The sequence below is a fragment of the Pyrgilauda ruficollis genome, unplaced genomic scaffold, assembly GCF_017590135.1.
Source record: "Pyrgilauda ruficollis isolate IOZ18807 unplaced genomic scaffold, ASM1759013v1 scaffold49, whole genome shotgun sequence".
NCBI classification, from domain to species: Eukaryota; Metazoa; Chordata; class Aves; order Passeriformes; family Passeridae; genus Pyrgilauda; species Pyrgilauda ruficollis.
In genome coordinates this window covers 3,964,039-3,981,824 of record NW_024526488.1, presented here as the reverse complement: position 1 = coordinate 3,981,824, position 17,786 = coordinate 3,964,039, and the positions used below count along the sequence as shown (strand labels likewise).

Sequence of the window (17,786 nt, the reverse complement as noted above, 5' to 3'; positions counted from 1 at the left end):
TCAGACTGAAAGAGAGTAAGTTTAGATTGGCTGTTGGGAAGAAGTTGTTGGGAAGGGTGAGGGCCTGGCTCAGGGTGCCCAGAGAAGCTGCGGCCGCCCCATCTCTGGAAGTGTCCAAGGCCGGGCAGGACGGGGACTGGAGCAACCTGGGCTCGGCGGAGGTGCCTCTGCTGGTACAGGATGGGTGGGATGGGCTCCAAGGCCGCTTCCAGCGCAGGCCGCCCGCTCCCTGGCCGCGCTGCGCCGGCGCCGCTCGGGGCGGGGCGGGCCCGGCCGGCGGCGGCTGCGCGGGGCGGGCGCGGCCATGGCGAAGCACACGGTGTCCTCGGCGCGGTTCCGCCGGGTGGACGTGGACGAGTACGACGAGAACAAGTTCGTGGATGAGGAGGACGGGGGCGACGGGCAAGCGGGGCCTGATGAGGGCGAGGTGGACTCGTGCCTGCGACAATATCCTGAAGGCAGCGGCGGGGGCGGAGCGGGCGCGGCCGCCGCCGGGGCGGCCTTATAGGGGAACATCCGCGAGCGGGCACGGCGGCGGGCGGGAAGGCTGCGAGGAGAAGGGGCTGAAGGGGAAGGGACTGGCGGGGAAAGGGGCTGTCAGGACAAGGGAAGATGCTGAAGGGGGAAGGGGCTGGCAGCAGGAAGAGACTGACAGCAGGAAGAGGCTGAAGGGGGAAGGGGCTGGCGGAGGGAAGAGGCTGAAGGGGGAAGAGGCTGGCAGAGGGAAGGAGAAAAGGCTGAAGGGGAAGGGGCTGGCAGAGGGAAGAGGCTGAAGGGGAAGGGGCTGGCAGAGGGAAGGGGCTGAATGGAGAAGGGGCTGGCAGAGGGAAGAGGCTGAAGGGGAAGGGGCTGGCAGAGGGAAGGCGAAGAGGCTGAAGGGGAAGGGGCTGGCAGCAGGAAGCGGCCCAGCTTCCTCCCCTGGCCGCAGCAGGCGCAGTGCTCCAGGGCTGCGCTCAGGGAGGTGTCCCGGGGGATGCAGACAGGGGGTTCCTGTGCCCAAGGAGGTCCCCGTGCCTGCCGGCCCTTGGTCACTTTTCCCTGGGCTGCTGTCCCCGTGGCTGCTGGGGCTGGATGTGACAAGCTGAGACCTGTTCTCGAGGGCTGCAGATTGCAGAAGTGATGGGGAATGGTTTCTTTTACTTGGACGCTCATTCAGGGCTAGGAAGTATTCAACAGTCCTGGGACTATACAGCTGCTTGTTGATGCTGCTTCTGCCTCAAATTGCCTGAAAATTGCTGTAATGTCTCCTTAAAATTAGGCTGTAATGTCTTCTTAGCTGGTGAAGGAATCCCTGCATCAGAGTGTTTTCAGTCATGCACAAGCCAGCTACAGATAGATGTGTGCTGGTACTTGATGTCCATGTACTCGGTGTCTGGTCCTTAACCATCTGGCACAGGGAACATGATGGCTGCACTGCAGGCAGCTCTGAAGAACCCTCCCATCAACACAAAGAACCAGGCAGTGAAGGTAAAATAGTGACTGCTAGCTCATGGGTTACTCTCTAAAAATCCTTTCCTGTCTCTGTTACTTCTGTGCCACTAGTTGTACCTTGAGGAGGCCAGAGGAGAAGAATTTAGGGTGTTCCCTGATGTGGAAACATCCATGACCACAAGTGTTTTAATCTTGTTCAAAATACTGTAGCTCAGGTACAATACTGTCCGTGTACCTTTACCTTGGTGCTGGATCAGGTGTGGTTCTCCTGCCAGTGCTGGTTGAGTTTTGTGTGCCCAGATGTCACCAGGTGCCTGTGTCTGACTCAGACCCCACATGGAAGCTCACAGATGTAATCGTTGTGTGCTCAGGGAACCAGGGTTGCAGCTGTCACCTCTGACTAATGAAACCACCAGCAGTGAGCCTACAAAAAAGGAAGAATTGTTTTTTGTCGCATCCAATCAAAATGAAGCTGTTAAAACCTCAGGAAAAGCAAGCCCTCCCCCTGTGATAGTGTGGGAGTCTGCTGGGTACGTGCATTTCTGAATATCCCCAGGATGGATCCTGAACAGCTCATGATTGCAGTGGTGGGAGGAACAGGCTGATAAGATATGGCACTGCCCAGCTGGTGAGTGCCTGCAGTCACTTCTCCCTGCCCAAGGAGAGGCCCAGGGGCATGGTTCCCTGCTCCACGGCTCCTGGCAGAGCTGTTCCTGCAGCCCCAGCCCTTTCCTGAAGGGTTTTACAGAGCTCTGAGAACCAGCTGCTACAAATAGAGCTGTATAGCTTTGTCCTCATGTTAATGACTTTTTTCCATTAGCCCTTTATTGAAGGATTTAAGAATACACTTGGTGGTGGAATTGAAGAGGGTAGAAAGACTGAACATTAATAGCTGCCTTAATGTTTGGTTATCTTCAGAACTTCTATAATTTTACTTACAGTCTGTGAGAAGTCTTGCTAAGCCAAGTGATTATGGGATATTAAATTGGGCAGGAAAACTGCCATCCACAGTTTCTATAGGGGGAAGGTGCCTTAGGTGTCTGTGTGATGGAATTATTCAGAAGTCCAGCAGCCCTGAGACATTGTTCTCTCATCCTGCCTCAGTTAGTGATGGATGACCAGGAGGAGCTGCTCCTTGCTGATTACATGGCTAATTGCTGCTGTAAGCACGCCTCACACTTTCCCGGGCCTGAAATGACATCCAGATCAATGGTTATTAATTCTTAATATTAATGGCCAGTCTGCATCCAGTGTGCCTGGGACTGCTTGGAAAGCACGTGGCTTCCAGCAGTCACCTCTTCCAGGCTGCCAGTGGCATTTCCCTGGATCACATTAATGGTTGTGTCATGTTAAGCAGCACAGAGGTATGGAAAAGGCTCTGGTGGGAAGGGGGGCCAGACAAGCACTTGATTGTTTTAATTATTTTGGAACTTGATAGATCTTGAGCTTCCATATGAGCATTTACTGTTTAGCCATAATTAAGGGGTGCAGTATTGCAAACACTAACAGAGGCAGAAAAACTAAAGCGGGGCAAATGTGTTAAACTCTTAACCTCGTTTATCCTTGGGAGGATGTATTTGTTATACCGTACTATGACAAGCTCTTCACACACCGTCCTCTTCAGAGGTGTTAAAGAGAAAAGTGCTGTAATTCAGTTTGTCTGAGAGAGAAGCAGTGTTTGGCTGTGCCTCACACCAGGATGGTTGTGTCTGTGCCTGCCTGCTGACAGGACCGTGCTGAGAGCATCGTGCTGAAGGTGCTCATCTCCTTCAAGGCCAACGACATTGAGAAGGCGGTGCAGTCTCTGGACAAGAACGGGGTGGACCTGCTGATGAAGTACATCTACAAGGGCTTTGAGAGCCCCTCTGACAACAGCAGTGCTGTGCTGCTGCAGTGGCACGAGAAGGTGCGTGATGGGGACAGCTCCTGCCAGAGTGGCCAGGCCCTGAGCCTGGCAAGAGCCCCCTTCCTGGCTGGTGAACTCAGGTGCCAGATTCAGGCTGTGACGAGGGCATGGCCCTGGAGCTCACAGCTGAGGTATATCTTCTGCCCGCTGCTGCTTCCTTCAGTCAAAATTTGGGTTTTTCTTAGACCGAGGCAAACAGAATGGTTTCATCCAGTGATTCACATAGGCTGAAAGAGAGTTTCCTTCCTGGAGGGAAGCAAAATTTGCAGCTTGCTTGGTTATGCAGGGAAACGAAAGCTTAATTAAAGTTAAATATCTTTCTTGAAATCGAGTGTGATTATCGTACCCTGGCACCCTCGCTGCTGGTGTTTTGTGGAGGGCAGGCTGACACTCGTGCAGTATAAATATGATCCAAATAATTTCGTAGACTCCCAGAATGGTCTTGGTTGGAAGGGACCTTAGAGCTTATCTCATTCCACCCCTGCCATGGGCTGGGCTGGGCTGGGGTAACACCTTCTACTGGGCTGGTTACCTTCCACTATCCCAGCTTGCTCCAAGCCTCATCCAGCCTGACCCTGGACATTTCCAGAGACAGGGCAGCCACAGCTTCTTTGGCAAACCTGTACCAGGGCCTCAGCACCCTCACAGGGAAAGATTTCTTCCTGATATCCCTACTCCGTGTCAGTTTGAAGCCCTTCCCCCTCATTCTGTCACTCCAGGCCATGTCCAAAGTCCCTCCGCATTGTTCTTGTCAGCCTGTTCAGGTCCTGGAAGGGAGCTCCAGGCTGCAGCCGCCCTGGCCTGCTGTTCACTGCCACGTTTCCCTTCCCAGGCGCTGGCTGCCGGAGGAGTTGGGTCCATTGTGCGCGTTCTGACTGCCAGGAAGACGGTGTGACTCCAGCAGGGAGTGACGGTGTGACCCCAGCAGGGAGCCGCTGGTACAAGCCCTGATCCCCTCCCGGCACGGCCGCCCCTGGGCAGCTCTGCCCCCAGCTTTGCCTTCGCCCTGCTGCTTCTGTCATACCCCACCAATGATGCGCGTCGTGATCTCTTCTGCACTTAAATTCTGGAAAATTATGAAGGTGGAATTTTACTTCTAACAGGAATATTTGGTACTCGCCGGCCTTTCAGTGACATATTCAGTGATGTAAACAATTTGGTGTTTAGAGTGATTTGCATTTGTGTGTAATTGTGGCAGATTTGGACCTGACTCTCGAGCAAATGCTGAGGGACACAGGGCAATGTCTTAATTTTTTGCTAGTCAAGCAGTGTTTTGAGCGAAAATCTTGATATTTGAGAAGTGGGGCAGCTATTACTAACACAGGTAACTGGACCATATTGCCTTTGGTCAACCTCTGACCCTACATCTGTGAATAGGAGAGAAAAAAAAACTCTTTTCCAACCCCAATTATCATTCCAGAGAGCTGAGTATTTTCCTTAACCTGCTCAGGTTCCTTGCCATCAGTCTGATGCTGGGTCCACAGTGGGAAGGTCACAGTGGCATGGAGTTGTCCATCATGCAGTTTGGAAAGTGGAATTTAAAAGGTTAATGGTCCATTTACACTGGAGCCCAGCCCAGTGAACTCTTCTTATTTTGGGGAGCAAAGATCCTGAGGAGAAGAAGAAAAAGCAGCTTTTACACAGCAAATCACCTTTCAGGAACTGGAAAGTGATTTGGTTTTGTCAAGCACAACAAAAGGGCTGCTTGGGGTAGTGCGAAAAACATATCCTGGTATCGACACCATCCTTGCAGAGCCTCCCCTATTTTGTTTTCTGGTTGTGTAGGGTCTGTAAGGATACCAGACAGCTCACATTCCTGTTGCATTGTGCCTCATCATGTTAGCTAGTGGGCCAGTCAGGTTCCCAAGTAAAGAGAATTTTAAAGAATTAGGAAAGCCCAGGGCATCCCAGACCACGGATCTCCGTAGAAGGTTTAGGGCCAGGACTGAAATAAACGTGTTTTAATTTCACTATTTTACTACAGTTCAGTTGTGTAAAACTATTGGGGACCTTGTGAAATCTTTGCTGTTTTTTGATATCTGCTTTGTTTTTGTAATAATAATAAAGACCAGACAATAAATCGTCACTGAACATTTACTCACGGTGTCTGACGTGCCTTCAGTGGAGACAGGAACCAGCATGGTTACCCCTAAACCATTCAGTGCCTCCCTAATTCTCTTCCTGGGATGCTTCTTGCTTGCTGCCTCCAGAAGAACACAGGCACAACCACAGGAGGCACTGAGATCACCAGGTGGGAGACCCAGCCTTGCTACAGAAGGCATCCAGGTTTCACCTATAGATCTGTACAATACAGAAATTCTCCTGGTCGTGCAGCAAGGGTTCTCTCCTTACAGCTCTGCCAGGGACTGTGATTGGCTTCTCTGGTTCTTTCCTTGTGTCCAGATCTGGGTTAAGACACTGATGAACCTCGTTTGAAAAAGATAAGCTGTAATCCCAGAGAAGTGGAAAGTATTGCTTCAAAGCAATTGATGCCAACGCAGATCAGCTGCCTCTAAATGGCATTAGATAAAAGAAGTGAATAAATGGAGTGGTCTTAAGGTGCTGCAGATCCCCTTAGGTGAGGCTGTGATGGATTTAGGAATATTTACAGAACACATACATCCATGTTTCTGTTCAGGGATGTGCTAAAACATGCATTGATTTGGGGATAGGGCAGGATTTACAGGGGCAGCTCTGCTGGTAGTGGGTGACAGGAAGGGAAAAAGTAAATCTAGTCTAAAAAAACAGCCTCTTTCCTCCAAATCCTGCTTTGCTTGCATTGGTGGGTGGTGTGGACACCACGGCAGGGGTTCAGATTCCTGTTAGGAGAGGGAAGCCTTCAATGGAGAGCCTCATGCAGGTCAGACTGGGAAGGCTGACAGGGTTTGCAGAGCTCTGCTGCCTTCAGCTTTAGCCAGAGCACACGGCAGTGGCACCTTCTCATCACATCCTGCTCTTGTGCTAGCCGAGGGGCACTGCTGTCCTCACATCCACCTCAGTGTCTGCCACCATTTGGGAAGAGCCAAAACCCCAGGGTCCTGTGCAGAGAGCTCCGACCTGCCTTCCTGGGAATGAGCCGGACATGCTCCTCCGCTTCTCCTGCCCAATAAAACTGCTCACAGAGAGATCTTCCCTCGTGCATAATGGGGGGTTCTTAGTGCCTGCATCAGTCTTTTTTTGACTCTTCAGAAATTATAAACTTGTACATATTGTAGCTGTACAAAGTCAAAACCTGTGCACTGCACCCCAGCTGGATTTTGGACATTTCTCTGTTTCTGACCCACCTGTTGGCAGTCTGGGTTTGCTGGATTCCAGGAGTCTTCCACAGGAAATGTCACCATCTCTGTTACTCACTTCCTGTTGGACCTTATCGTAGAAGAAACAAGTTTACCTACTGAGTCAGCTTTGGGCAGAGAAAGGGGAACAAGAGACTTCTCTTGCTAAAAGGGCTGTGTTTATCACAGCTCTGAAATCTCACTGTTAGGTTACAAATACCCAGGCAGAAGGACAGCTGCTGTGAGCATTACAATGGGGATGATCTCTCATCCTCCTCCAGCTCCCCTTGTACTGGTTTGGGATAAACCCGACTGAGCAGTGCACCAATTCAGATAATTAAATGAGCAGGAAATTAAGCCTCCAATAAGGTGAACCATTTGCTGCTCCATGGGGCCTTCCATCCCTCACAAGAATCAGAAAAGGCACCTAGAGGGGTGTTTCTACACTCACCATGTTGTTATTCCTGCCCTTTCAACTGGGCATCACTTCAGCTTGTTGCATCTCCCTCTTCTTTCCTGGAGATCAGGGAGTCTTCCATGCTCTTGTGGGAAGCCCATAGGAGGCAGCTGGGATGCCGAGGGCACACATACAGCTGGAGAACCAGAGAGCCCCAGGCTCAGAATTCTGTTTGGTCCTATTTTGGATTAAAACCCCAGTCTTTGCTGCTCAGGGGCTCAGGTTTCTCCATCAGCAGTACTCAGAAGTCACCTCTCCAGCCTCCCTCCCACTGCTGGAGTTATGTAATTTGCTAGGGAAGTTTTGGTAAAGGCACAAGGGCTGAGTCTTGCTGACAAATTTTAAGCTCTTACAAAATATACACCACATTGCTAGTAGATGGGGCAGAGGCAAAGTACTTCCAAAAATGCTTAAAAACCATGTGCTCCAAACCTGTGAGTCAGCAGCAGGTCAGAATCCTGCTGTCAGCGCGTGCCCCGTGCTCATCTTGGCCCTGTGCTCCCAGCAGTGCTCCGGAGCCAGTTATGCTCCCTTGGCTCTAAAACACCTGGACAGAAGTGATGATGGCTGAGCCCTAGGGACACGGTGCAGCACAGCCACTGCCCCAGGAGCCTCGCCCATGGGCAGCTCCCTGTGCCCTTAGCAGTGGAACTCCCCACAGGGACAACACCGTGGGGTCGGGAAGGACCAAGGGTTTCCCAGGCGGTGCCTCCCTTGGGCTCTACTTCACCTCCCCACTTAGGCAGACAGGGGAGCGCAGCCCGCCTGTGCCTGCCGGGAATTGCCTGCAGGAACCGCTTAGCAATGATGAGGCTGCGTTTGCAGGGCACCAGGGGCTCAGCCCAGCGCTCATCCTGGGATTCTGCAACCTGAAATTTGACCCGATGAACCACCCAGCTGACAAATCCATGGCTTTTAATGTAAAAACCGGAAGATCTTTTAGTAGGTCTAGGCGAGGAGCGGCTGCCCGAGAGGAGCAGGGATGCGCCCCGCGGACAGCCGCTGTGTCAGAGGCAGCCTCTGCCCCACTTCCCCATCCCGGGGCCGCTGCGAGCGAGGCACTTCCTGCCAGGCTTGTGACAGCGCGGGGGAAGGCAGAAGTACAGCACAAGGGAGCCAGGGAGGCCGAGCTGCGCCACAAGGAAGGACAGGGACAGGGGCGAGAGCCACGACACGGGGATCCTGCACCCCGCTCCCACCATGTCCCTGGTGGAGACGATCCGGCTGTGGCAAGAAGGGGTGTGTGCTGCGGACAGGAAGGAGTGGAGCGCTGCCCTGGATGCCTTCACGGCCGTCCAGAACCCCCCTGCCAAAATCTGCTTTAACATCGGCTGCATCCAGCTTGTCCTGGGGAAGCTGGCGGAGGCGGAGGAGGTAAGGTACAGCCCCCAGGGCCGCTCATCCTCTCCCCGCTGGGACTTGCCCAGATACATGGACATGGTGGGGAAGGAAGGAATTAAAAGGATCACGGTTTAAAGGATGGATTCGGGGCCTTTTAAAGCTGTGAGGAAGGGGACAGCCCTAGGCTGCCAAACCAGTTCTGCAGTGAATCAGAAGCGAGGCACAGCCGTGGTACACGGCTCACTGCTCACTCTCCCTCTCTCCAGGACATGACCATGCTGGCAGATGGCTCCAGCTCAAAAAAACCCAGGAGCCTGGTCCTGGCTCTCCCCCACCCAATGCCCAGTGCTGCAGGGAGACAGCCCACAGAGCCCAGCTTGGGCTGCTCAGCTAGAGCTGGATAGGTACAACTGCTCTACGCCCTCAGTTTTTTTTAGGGTGTCCCCTTTTTACCCCCCCCTTTGCCCAACTCCTACCTCTGCAGGCGTTCACCCGGAGCATCGGCTGTGACAAGCACCTGGCTGTGGCTTATTTCCAGCGGGGGACCGTGTTTTACCGGAGGCAGAAGTGAGTGGAAGGGTTTCAAGTTTCATTTTTGCCGCTTACAGAGATGCCAGCCTTCACCTGAGGATGGCAGGCTCCAGGCAGGTTGGTGCCCCAGAGCCCAGACTGAAACTTGTCGAGGTCAAATAGGCTCCTACTCTTCAGCACTGCAGTCCTGGGATTAACATGAGCCTCAAAACCTCTCCCCTCCCCTGGGGTGTCTGAAACACTGCAAGGATAGAGGGGAGACCCTGAACTCACCAAGTCTGAGTAGAGGCTTAGAGGCAGGCAGGTTGCCACCGTCAGCTGGTGACACCTTCATCCTCTGCTCCCCAGCCACGGAAAGGCCATTGAAGATTTCAAAGAGGCGCTGGCCCAGCTGCGAGGAAACCAACTCATCGACTACAAGATCCTGGGGCTACGCTACCGGCTCTTCGCCTGCGAGGTGAGACACGCCTGGCCACCAGTTTGATCCCAAAGGTCTGTTCTCCAGCATTCTCCAGCATGAGAAACCTAAAGAGGAGACAGCCAGCCTCTTTTGTACCTTGCAAAAACCAAGCAAGCGGGTGCAGTGCCACTGGCCCGCTGTCCTTTCCTTTCCTGGCGGCTCTGGCTGCTCCAAGAGATCTTTCCCTTACTCCCATCCCTCCAGCAGATTCTCTACAACATCGCACTGGTGTATGCCACAGCAGAGAACTGGGAGAAGGCTGAGGAGCACCTGACCCTGGCCATGAGCATGAAGAGCGAGCCCCAGCACAACAAGATAGACAGGGCCATGGAAGCCATCCTGGTATGGAGGAGCAGGTCTCACAGCCCCTCAGGGAGAGGGAGGGAAATCCCACTGACAGCACATCCACCTTTTGGCAGGATTAAAATGCTGTAGCAATGGATATTGGAGTGGGACACAAGTCTGTGGGAAGAGCTTTGGGTCACTGGGGAGGCAGGGATGGGAAGATGGGATTCCATGGAGCGTACCCAGGCTGGGATTGGGCTGTCATGGTGGTGGTCTGGAGCAGTCCCCAAGCCCAGAGCAGAAGGGACATTCATCAGTCCCTGCTCTCACCTCCAAAGTCTACATGACTTGTCTGTGCTGTAGAAGCAGAAGCTCTGTGAGCTGGTGGCCATTCCTGCAGGGAAGCTGTTCAGGCCAAATGAGAAGCAAGTGGCTCAGTTGGAGAAGAAGGACTACCTGGGAAAGGCAATGGTAAGAAAGATCTATACTAGTTATTCAGGCCAAGCCTGGGGGCTGAGAAGAGCTGTTGACTGCCTTCTCATCATCCCTCTGAGCTGCTGTCTGCTGCCTGGTAGGCAGCTAGAGACAGGGAGCTGGTCTCTGCCTCAGGGATCCCCCAGACATGGAGAGAGGAATGGCACACAGGGATCGCATGGGGAACAGGGAGACTGCAAGAATACAAGAGCTAAAAGCATGTTCCTGCTGTGCATGACCTATTTCTACTTTTTCTCCGTAGTGAGACATGAGGGATAGTCAGCAATGAGCTGGAAAGATCCCATTGGAGCTTCATGTCAGGCCAAAGCATTTTCAGGGGTGGGGGAGTGGAGCTGTTTAACATTTGACACCCACAACCAACCTCCAGCTCTTCCACCACTCTGTTTGAAAGGGCTTTTCAGCTCAGACAAGCAAGCAAGCTTTTCTCCTGTGAGAGTGCAAAATCCAGTCACTGGGATAACACCTCTGGGTTCAGGCCCTGGGAGGCAGCACTAGTCCAGAAAAGGAACCAGGAACTGGGGAATCAGACAGCCAAGAGCCAGGCAGCTCCTTGAGTGCCAGAAACATGCACAAAAGCACATGTCAACTTTCTAAATTACATTTAAGGTCACTGTAGGAGGTATGGGCTTGAGCTGGACACTTTGGCTCCCTTCAACATTTGTGATTAAAACAGAACGGGAAACTTTTAGGTTTTAATGCCTCAAACCACAGAAACAGCGAGGCTAAGAGCAGAAAACTTACCACAGCTGAGAGGGAAGCTTTGGTACCAGAGGCACAGCCTTTAGTCCAAGATGCTTAGCCTAAAATCATAGTCTCTCCTGAGCTTAAAGCATCCTGAGCAGCTTGGCCTGGCCAACAGCAAAGGAGGAGGGTGGACATCAGAGGTCTGAGAGGGGTCTATGGGCACTGTTTGCCTCTGGCTCTAGGTGGTGGCCTCTGTGGTGGACAAGGATGACTTTTCAGGATTCGCTCCCCTACAGCCACAGGTAAGACTGCCAGTGAACAGTGTGCTCGGGGCAGGGTGCCGTGGGGTGGCTGTCATCCACAGTGGGGAGCAAGCAGCACCCTTACCACCCTCAGCTCTGAGCCGTGGGGAGGAGGCGGGCACTGCTTCCATGGATCAACTGTTCCCTCCACCTCAGGGAAGCTCATCCCAAAGCCACCCACAGCTGTGGCTGAGGTTAAGCTGGTTCCCTGCACAGGGAAGTAATGGGCTCTCTGCAGATCTCTGACCCTCCCCAAAGGATTCATTAGGGATCCTCTGCCTAAGCCCGAGTAGAGAAACAAACAATGGCAGTTTGGCTCTCACTTTGCACCCTCCTGCTCATTCCACAACTCCTTTGCCTATCCCATGCCATTTCCAGATGATGTAATGGCATCTTCCTATTCCTAAACATGGCAAGAGTTTTTCCAGGAGGTTTTTGGGTGGATATGGGGAAACACAGCACAGCACCACTGCACAAGATAAATGACAATCTTCTCAATGCAGACAGTGTTGACAATTTCAATCCTCTTTGAACTGAAACTAAAATCAGGAGTGAAAAAAGGATTGTGCCTCTGAAAACCAACTGTATGCTGAAGAATGTGGAAACTGTTCCTCAGAAGGAACAGAGCCAGTGATATTCCTCATGGCACTTAAGGCACCTGCATGTGGAGGAAGGAACAGTGCTGGGGGGAGGGCATGGTAAAAGGCTGCAGGACATTGCTGCAGAGCTAACAACATCCTCTGGATTACTGGTATTTTTCTTTTTTCTTCCTGTTGGCAGGCCTCTGGTCCTCCACCCAGGCCCAAGACCCCAGAAATCCTCAGGTAAGTTTGATGAAAGATGGATAACCCATGCAGCCAGGCACAACCCCATCCTGCACTCACACAGCTGAGCATCCAGCTGGCACCCAGAACTCAGGGGGAATGGGGAAACATGGAAGCAGAGGTCTGGATTCTCCCCACAATGTAAAACAGCATCACCAACATTCCTGACCTGTCCACTGCTCCCACACCCAGGGCCCTCAGGGGGCAGCCACACCGTGTCATGTACGAGTTCATTCCTGAGACCGCTGAGGAGCTGCAGGTCCTGCCAGGAAACATTGTCTTTGTCCTGAAGAAAGAGAAGGACAACTGGGCTACAGTGATGTTCAATGGAAAGGTGTGCTGGACAGGAGGGGCAGACAGCAGATCATAGTTGAGATTCTGCAGAGGCAGAGGCCTGCCAACAGTAATTAAGTAAATTTCTGACTGAAGTGTTTTATGTCCACCCTGGCTTAGGCCATGGGGTTCAGTTAAATCCACCTAACCTGCAGAAACTAAACTTCAAGCCTAGGAACCCTCCTGGCTGCAGGGGAGGGTGAGGACACACCCAGTTGTGTCCTCCAGCAGTGGGTTGCCTTCTTGCCAAGCAATCACTACTCATCTCTCCTCCCCCTGCAGAAAGGGATTGTCCCCTGCAACTTCCTCGAGCCCGTGGAGCTCCAGAATAAGCTGCATATCCAGGTGAGGCAGCCCAGGAGGAAACGGTGTTCTGGGCAGGGGAGTTCTCAAAATGTTCACCTAACACCTTCCTCCCAGTAGGACCCATATACCCGACTCCCTCCTCCTCATGATGCTTGGGTTGGTTCTTCTGGCGTATGGTCACCTTATTGTGAGCTCAGAGCTCTGCAAAATCTGTGTTGGTGGCACCCTAGCAGTGGTAGGCAATGCTGGGGAGATAATGGATATAGCTAAGTCACCCCTCCCCTGTTCAAGACCCCAGACTTTGGGAAAAGCAGGTTGGAGGGGAGGGTGGGATTGACAGCACTATCTTCTTCCCATGCCAAAGGAAGAAACCCCTGTGGAAGTGGAGATCTCCGAGCCACCCACCTCCGCTGTGCCGGAGAAGCCGCGGCGGCTGGCGCCAGGTCAGTGTGGGGAGCACAGGGCGACATCACCCACAGCAGCTGAGATGCCACGTCCTCACCCTCTGAGAGCAGGGCTAGGGCTCATCTCTGTCTCATTCCTGGCCCTGTTTGAAGTCAAGGACTGGGAGACATTACAACAGGAGGCAGAGACAGCAACTGCAGTGCTGAGGATGGAGTAAAATAGTGTCTGTGGGGTCCCTGAGGAAAGTAAGTCCCTCTGTGCTTTTAATCAGCACAGTGAGTAATGAGAAGGGCCTGGGGATAGGAATGGGACAAGGACCAGCTTGGAGTAAAGGATTCCTTATAGGCTTCTCCTTCTAGCAGGGCATCCATGATAGGTGCTGCTGTGAGCTAAGCTAGGCTTAAAGGAGCTGAATGAATTCCTACAGCTTAAAGGAGCTGTATGAAAGGGATTCCTGGCTGGTGCTACCCAGAGCCATTCCAAGCTCATGTCCCCAACAGAGCAGCCTTGTAGAGAGTCCATGGGTAGAGCTGACACAGAAGGCTGTGGCTCATGGAATTAAGGACAAACACCTCATGGAGAAGAACCCCAATGATCATCTTTATGGCACCAAAAGCCATCTCAGATCTATTAGTGGGACCATGTTCAACAGCGTAGCTGGGGCTCTTCCTGGAATGAGCACAGTTGTGCCAAAGCAGTGCCAAAACATGAATCAGATCCTTATGAAGAGGCTTCCACAAAGCTGCATGAAATCATCCTGCCTGGAGGCCTGAATTTAGCTTTACAGCCCCACTGAAGGACAGGGACTGCCTTTGGTTTTGAGGAAGGACCTAGGAAGATCAGAAGAGCAAAGGCACTAAAACCAGCAGCTCCATGTTTATCTGTTTTGAATCCACCCATGAAAGACATCCCACCCCTCATGCTCCCATCCCTGCAAGAGGGAGGCACAGAGCCAAAGCCTCTACTCAGTGGTTGTACCTAGATCTTACAGAACGCCTGTGGCAGATGCCGTATCCATTCCAGGGACCGCTGCTGGCTCCAGGGCTGGTTGGCGTTGCTGGAGATCATGATGGACTGCATGAGGTCTGGCTGTGTGTTTAGACAATGTTTATCCCATCCCACCTCCTGAGCCACCTTTTTCCTCCTCCTCCCCAGACTATGTTCCTGCTACCGTGGCGCAGCCAAGAGACACAGCAAAGGTAACGTCCCGCGAGCGCAGACCCAAGGTCCTGCTGCTCATACAGACCTGCATTTACCAGGAGACTTAGGGCTGCTTTTTGGGAGTTCTCCTCCAGGCCCCAGGTGAGGGGACCACTGGATGACTCTCATCTTAGTCAACCTGAGGCACTTGAGAAGGGAGAAATAGGAGAGAGCTTGACTGGAATGCACATGCTCCTGAGTAGGGTCAGCACATCAGAAGGTCATACTGGGAAACTGGGAAGAGATGGGAAAATACAGCAATTCCAACAAGAAAAAAAAAAAAAAAAGAGGGGCTTGGAGGGTGGACACAGCTCTGATTTGATCACCCCAAAGCCACTATTTGGTGCCAAGTCCCTAATCTATTACTGAACTCTCTCCTGGGGCAAGCCTGGGTCTGCCAACCAGCCGATGTCCAAGCACAGCTTGGGAGGCGCAATCTAATTCAGACAACCACAGTTTCCACATCCCTGTGCTTGCCAAGCCACACAAGGTGACATCCCATTTCCTGCCTGCAGGAGGCTGAACCAACTGTCCTCAAGGTGCATTACAAATTCACAGTGGCCCTGAGAGTGGATCGAAGCCTCTCCTACAGGGAGCTCCTGGAGCTGGTTTGCAGGAAGCTGGAGCTGCAGCCCGAGCACACGGAGCTGAGGTGAGGCACTGCCAGCCCCAGTGAGCCAGGGCTGTGTTCCAGCACTCCTCACCTGCGTTCCCTGCACGCCAGGTACAAGCCTGTGGAGGGCCAGGAGCTGGTGATTCTGAGTGCTGAGAATGTGGAGGCAGCCTGGAGCCAGAGCAAGGACAACTGCCTGACAGTCTGGTGCAATGGCACAGAGGTCAGTGACAGCTACAGGCAGCAGCCGCCTTCTCTTCCCTCCTGCCTTTGTTTTCCTTGCCACAAGAACAGGTTTGTGGCTTTTAAGAGAAGCCAGCAACCTCATGAAAGGCAGAGGAGCAAAGAGTGAGTGGAGAGGAGAAGCAGAGCTCATCTCTCTTGCCTTGCTACAGAGAAAGAAAAGCAAGAGGCTGTGTCCTCACCAGCTTGTCTCCTGCCTAGGGAGAGGGGTTTGTACCAGACAGCAAACCAGAGGAGTCACCGCAGGAGACAACGCCTGGGGAGATGGGACCGAACCATGTTGTAGCTCAGTACAGTTATGAAGCCACTCAACCTGAAGACCTGGAGTTTCAGGCAGGAGACATGATCCTTGTTTTATCCAAAGGTAATTGTGCTCCTCCTGGGACAGGAGAGGGGAGGGACCCCCAGCTCTGGTGAGAGGGAGGATGGTGTGGCAGCAGCAGAGCCCCTCCATCTCTGCCTTGGGATTCCCATTCAAACATCCCTGTTACACTTCTTCCAACATATTTTCATCACTCCCGTTTCCACCACAGCCCTCCCAAACACCTAAGACAGGAGTTACACTTGGGCTGTATTTAAGCTTATTGATCACAGTGGATTCTTTCAAGGAGATGCCTCATTTTAGCTGCCATCCCCACAATGGGAGCAGGCTCTCACTCCCATTCCTTCCACCTGGAACCTTTTTTCATCTGCTTTTCTTGTTAAGAGTACAATCTTTCATTAGTCACTCAATATTAGTCCTTAGTGTTTCTGTGGGAATTGAGACTTAAATACAGACTAAATCTCAGGAAGATCAATGAAGAATTGTATACACAGGGCACATTCCCCATCTCATTTGAGCCTCTGAGTGAAATCAAGACATCAGGAGTAAACCCCCTTATATTTCGCTATCTGTAGTTATGTCACTAATTTGTGGTGACTGGCAGGCTTTGACAGCAGTACACAATCAGTCCCCCAGCTAACCTTTGACAGGTTAGATTTTGTACCACGCAATACTGATGACCCCCTCCACCCCAAAATCCTACCTTCCCCTTCACTGCTGAGCTAAATATTTCCCAGTACAAAGCTGGTTCTTGCCTCATTTATTTCCCCCACAGCAAAACTGCCAGAGCTCCTAGGCTTTACTTAACCCAAGGTAAGGGGTTTTGAGGGGGTTGTTTTAGGGTTTTTATGTGAACATGAGAAATAGCTGACAAAACACTCCAGATGTACATTGAAGAGGACAGACCAAGTATCAGATCATTTCCTCACTCTCCACACTCACTTTGTTTCCACTCAAGGCAGTTTCCAAGCCCCCTGGTCTCTATTTTGATCCAATTTCCCACCCCCATGTGATATTCCTTCTTACCTTACCACTTAACTCTCTTCCTCATTCCTCCCTTTCCTCCACATTCCACTCCCTGCTGGGTCTAGCACTGCTCCAAGTTTTATCAGCAGAAACACCATAAAACATGATCTTAGCTTGTCTGCAGCACATTATGCTCCTGCACATTCCCAGGGTCATAAGAACTGTGTCAATTTTCTCTTCCAGTGAATGAAGACTGGTTCGAAGGCCAGTGCAAGGGGAGGACTGGCATCTTCCCATCTGCATTCGTTCAACAGCCCAACACTGAACACCCAGAGAAGTGATCTCAGAAGAGCTTGAAGTTGTGGAGAGAAATTAAGAATTCAACTGTTGCCATTATGTAGTCTGCATATGAATCCCTGCATCTGAAAATGAACTTTAAATGTTATTGCTACTTGTATTAAAAGCTTTCTATTTTCTCTTACCTTTTGCGTTGCTCTCTTAAAAAGGAACTTGTTAAGAAGTTGTTAATTCCTGTTAGGGATACATTCATCCCTAAATCCTGTGCTTGCCAAGAGACTAGCCATGTTCCCCCATCCTTAAAAAAGCTTATATACAGACATGCCAGAAGCTGGGAACACCCACAGGAGGGTGGTGCAACCTGCATTTACAGCCCTGCCAGGAGATCCCGAAGAGGAAGCAAGTTCAGGAAGCACAGACCAGGGAAGCACTTGCTTCCTTAAACATTAGTGCCAACCCCAAGAACTTAGAAGACACCACAGAGGTTCACCCTGCTCCACCTCACAATTCAAATTTACAGGGACTTTAAAACTCCTGCCAATAAAAGCAGACACATTTTCTTCAGCACTGGGACCCATGCATCGAAGTTTTTCCTGATCAGTCAGAAGATACAGTGACTTGGAAAGAGAGCCTGGAATCCTCCAGAGCTTTACTCCAAAGGTGCTAAGGGGGCAGGGGCTTCCGCACTCTGGATTCTATCACACAAGTCCAGGAAACCTCACTGCACCTATATATCATATTTCTTTTTAAAGCAACTTATTCTGGAGACAATAAACACCTGTAATTTCAAAACCAGAACACCTCTGGAGTTTCCTGTCACATATCTGGAAGCATGGAAACAGTGAACACCCTGGTCTGCAGGTAAGTCATTGGCAGAAGGATCTGTGCCCTCCATCTGCACACGCTGTACCACGATGAGTCTGTAACTAGGGAGGAGCTTTGCAAGCTGCTCCCATCCTACATATTTAATTCAGTATGTAAAACACACTACACAGGCAGCACAAAACCACAACCAAATTATCTGTACCAAGCCCAAGCCAGAATGGCTGTGATTCATTTAGGTCTGTTTCAAATTTAAGAAAAAAAAAAAAAAAAGAAAAAAAAAAACTC

General features: G+C 51.6%; 2 protein-coding genes across 5 annotated transcripts; both read left to right on the top strand.

Annotated features, from left to right (window-relative positions):
* The first annotated feature begins 254 nt into the window (after nucleotides 1-254).
* ARPC5 (actin related protein 2/3 complex subunit 5) lies at nucleotides 255-5,434 on the top strand. Of its 2 annotated transcripts, none has more exons than XM_041479611.1 (4): nucleotides 255-447; nucleotides 1,395-1,467; nucleotides 3,206-3,337; nucleotides 4,170-5,434. In XM_041479611.1, exons 1-4 carry the CDS (start codon nucleotides 305-307, stop codon nucleotides 4,230-4,232), a joined length of 411 nt encoding a protein of 136 aa, XP_041335545.1. In that variant the 5' UTR covers nucleotides 255-304; the 3' UTR covers nucleotides 4,233-5,434. The 2 variants fall into 2 exon arrangements, with proteins under 2 accessions (XP_041335545.1, XP_041335544.1); XM_041479610.1 differs by having other exon boundaries at nucleotides 257-447; nucleotides 3,161-3,337.
* A 2,734-nt stretch (nucleotides 5,435-8,168) lies between these two features.
* Nucleotides 8,169-16,814, top strand: NCF2 (neutrophil cytosolic factor 2). Of its 3 annotated transcripts, none has more exons than XM_041479599.1 (15): nucleotides 8,169-8,443; nucleotides 8,895-8,977; nucleotides 9,290-9,398; nucleotides 9,609-9,743; nucleotides 10,050-10,157; nucleotides 11,108-11,167; nucleotides 11,948-11,991; nucleotides 12,184-12,325; nucleotides 12,607-12,669; nucleotides 12,995-13,073; nucleotides 14,191-14,234; nucleotides 14,751-14,887; nucleotides 14,960-15,071; nucleotides 15,293-15,455; nucleotides 16,623-16,814. In XM_041479599.1, exons 1-15 carry the CDS (start codon nucleotides 8,270-8,272, stop codon nucleotides 16,718-16,720), a joined length of 1,551 nt encoding a protein of 516 aa, XP_041335533.1. In that variant the 5' UTR covers nucleotides 8,169-8,269; the 3' UTR covers nucleotides 16,721-16,814. The 3 variants fall into 3 exon arrangements, with proteins under 3 accessions (XP_041335533.1, XP_041335532.1, XP_041335534.1); XM_041479598.1 differs by having other exon boundaries at nucleotides 9,606-9,743; XM_041479600.1 differs by lacking the exon at nucleotides 8,895-8,977 and having other exon boundaries at nucleotides 8,201-8,443; nucleotides 9,606-9,743.
* The last annotated feature ends 972 nt before the right edge of the window (nucleotides 16,815-17,786 follow it).

Bases quoted from the DNA above. Each gene is read 5' to 3' on its own strand.
- ARPC5 (XM_041479610.1), top strand. From the start codon at position 305: ATGGCGAAGCACACGGTGTCCTCGGCGCGGTTCCGCCGGGTGGACGTG. The intron at 448-1,394 runs ATATCCTGAAGG...ACCATCTGGCAC, and splicing joins GTGGACTCGTGCCTGCGACA to AGGGAACATGATGGCTGCAC. The intron at 3,338-4,169 runs GTGCGTGATGGG...TTCCCTTCCCAG, and splicing joins TGCTGCAGTGGCACGAGAAG to GCGCTGGCTGCCGGAGGAGT.
- NCF2 (XM_041479598.1), top strand. From the start codon at position 8,270: ATGTCCCTGGTGGAGACGATCCGGCTGTGGCAAGAAGGGGTGTGTGCT. The intron at 9,744-10,049 runs GTATGGAGGAGC...TCTGTGCTGTAG, and splicing joins GGGCCATGGAAGCCATCCTG to AAGCAGAAGCTCTGTGAGCT. The intron at 12,326-12,606 runs GTGTGCTGGACA...CTCCCCCTGCAG, and splicing joins CAGTGATGTTCAATGGAAAG to AAAGGGATTGTCCCCTGCAA.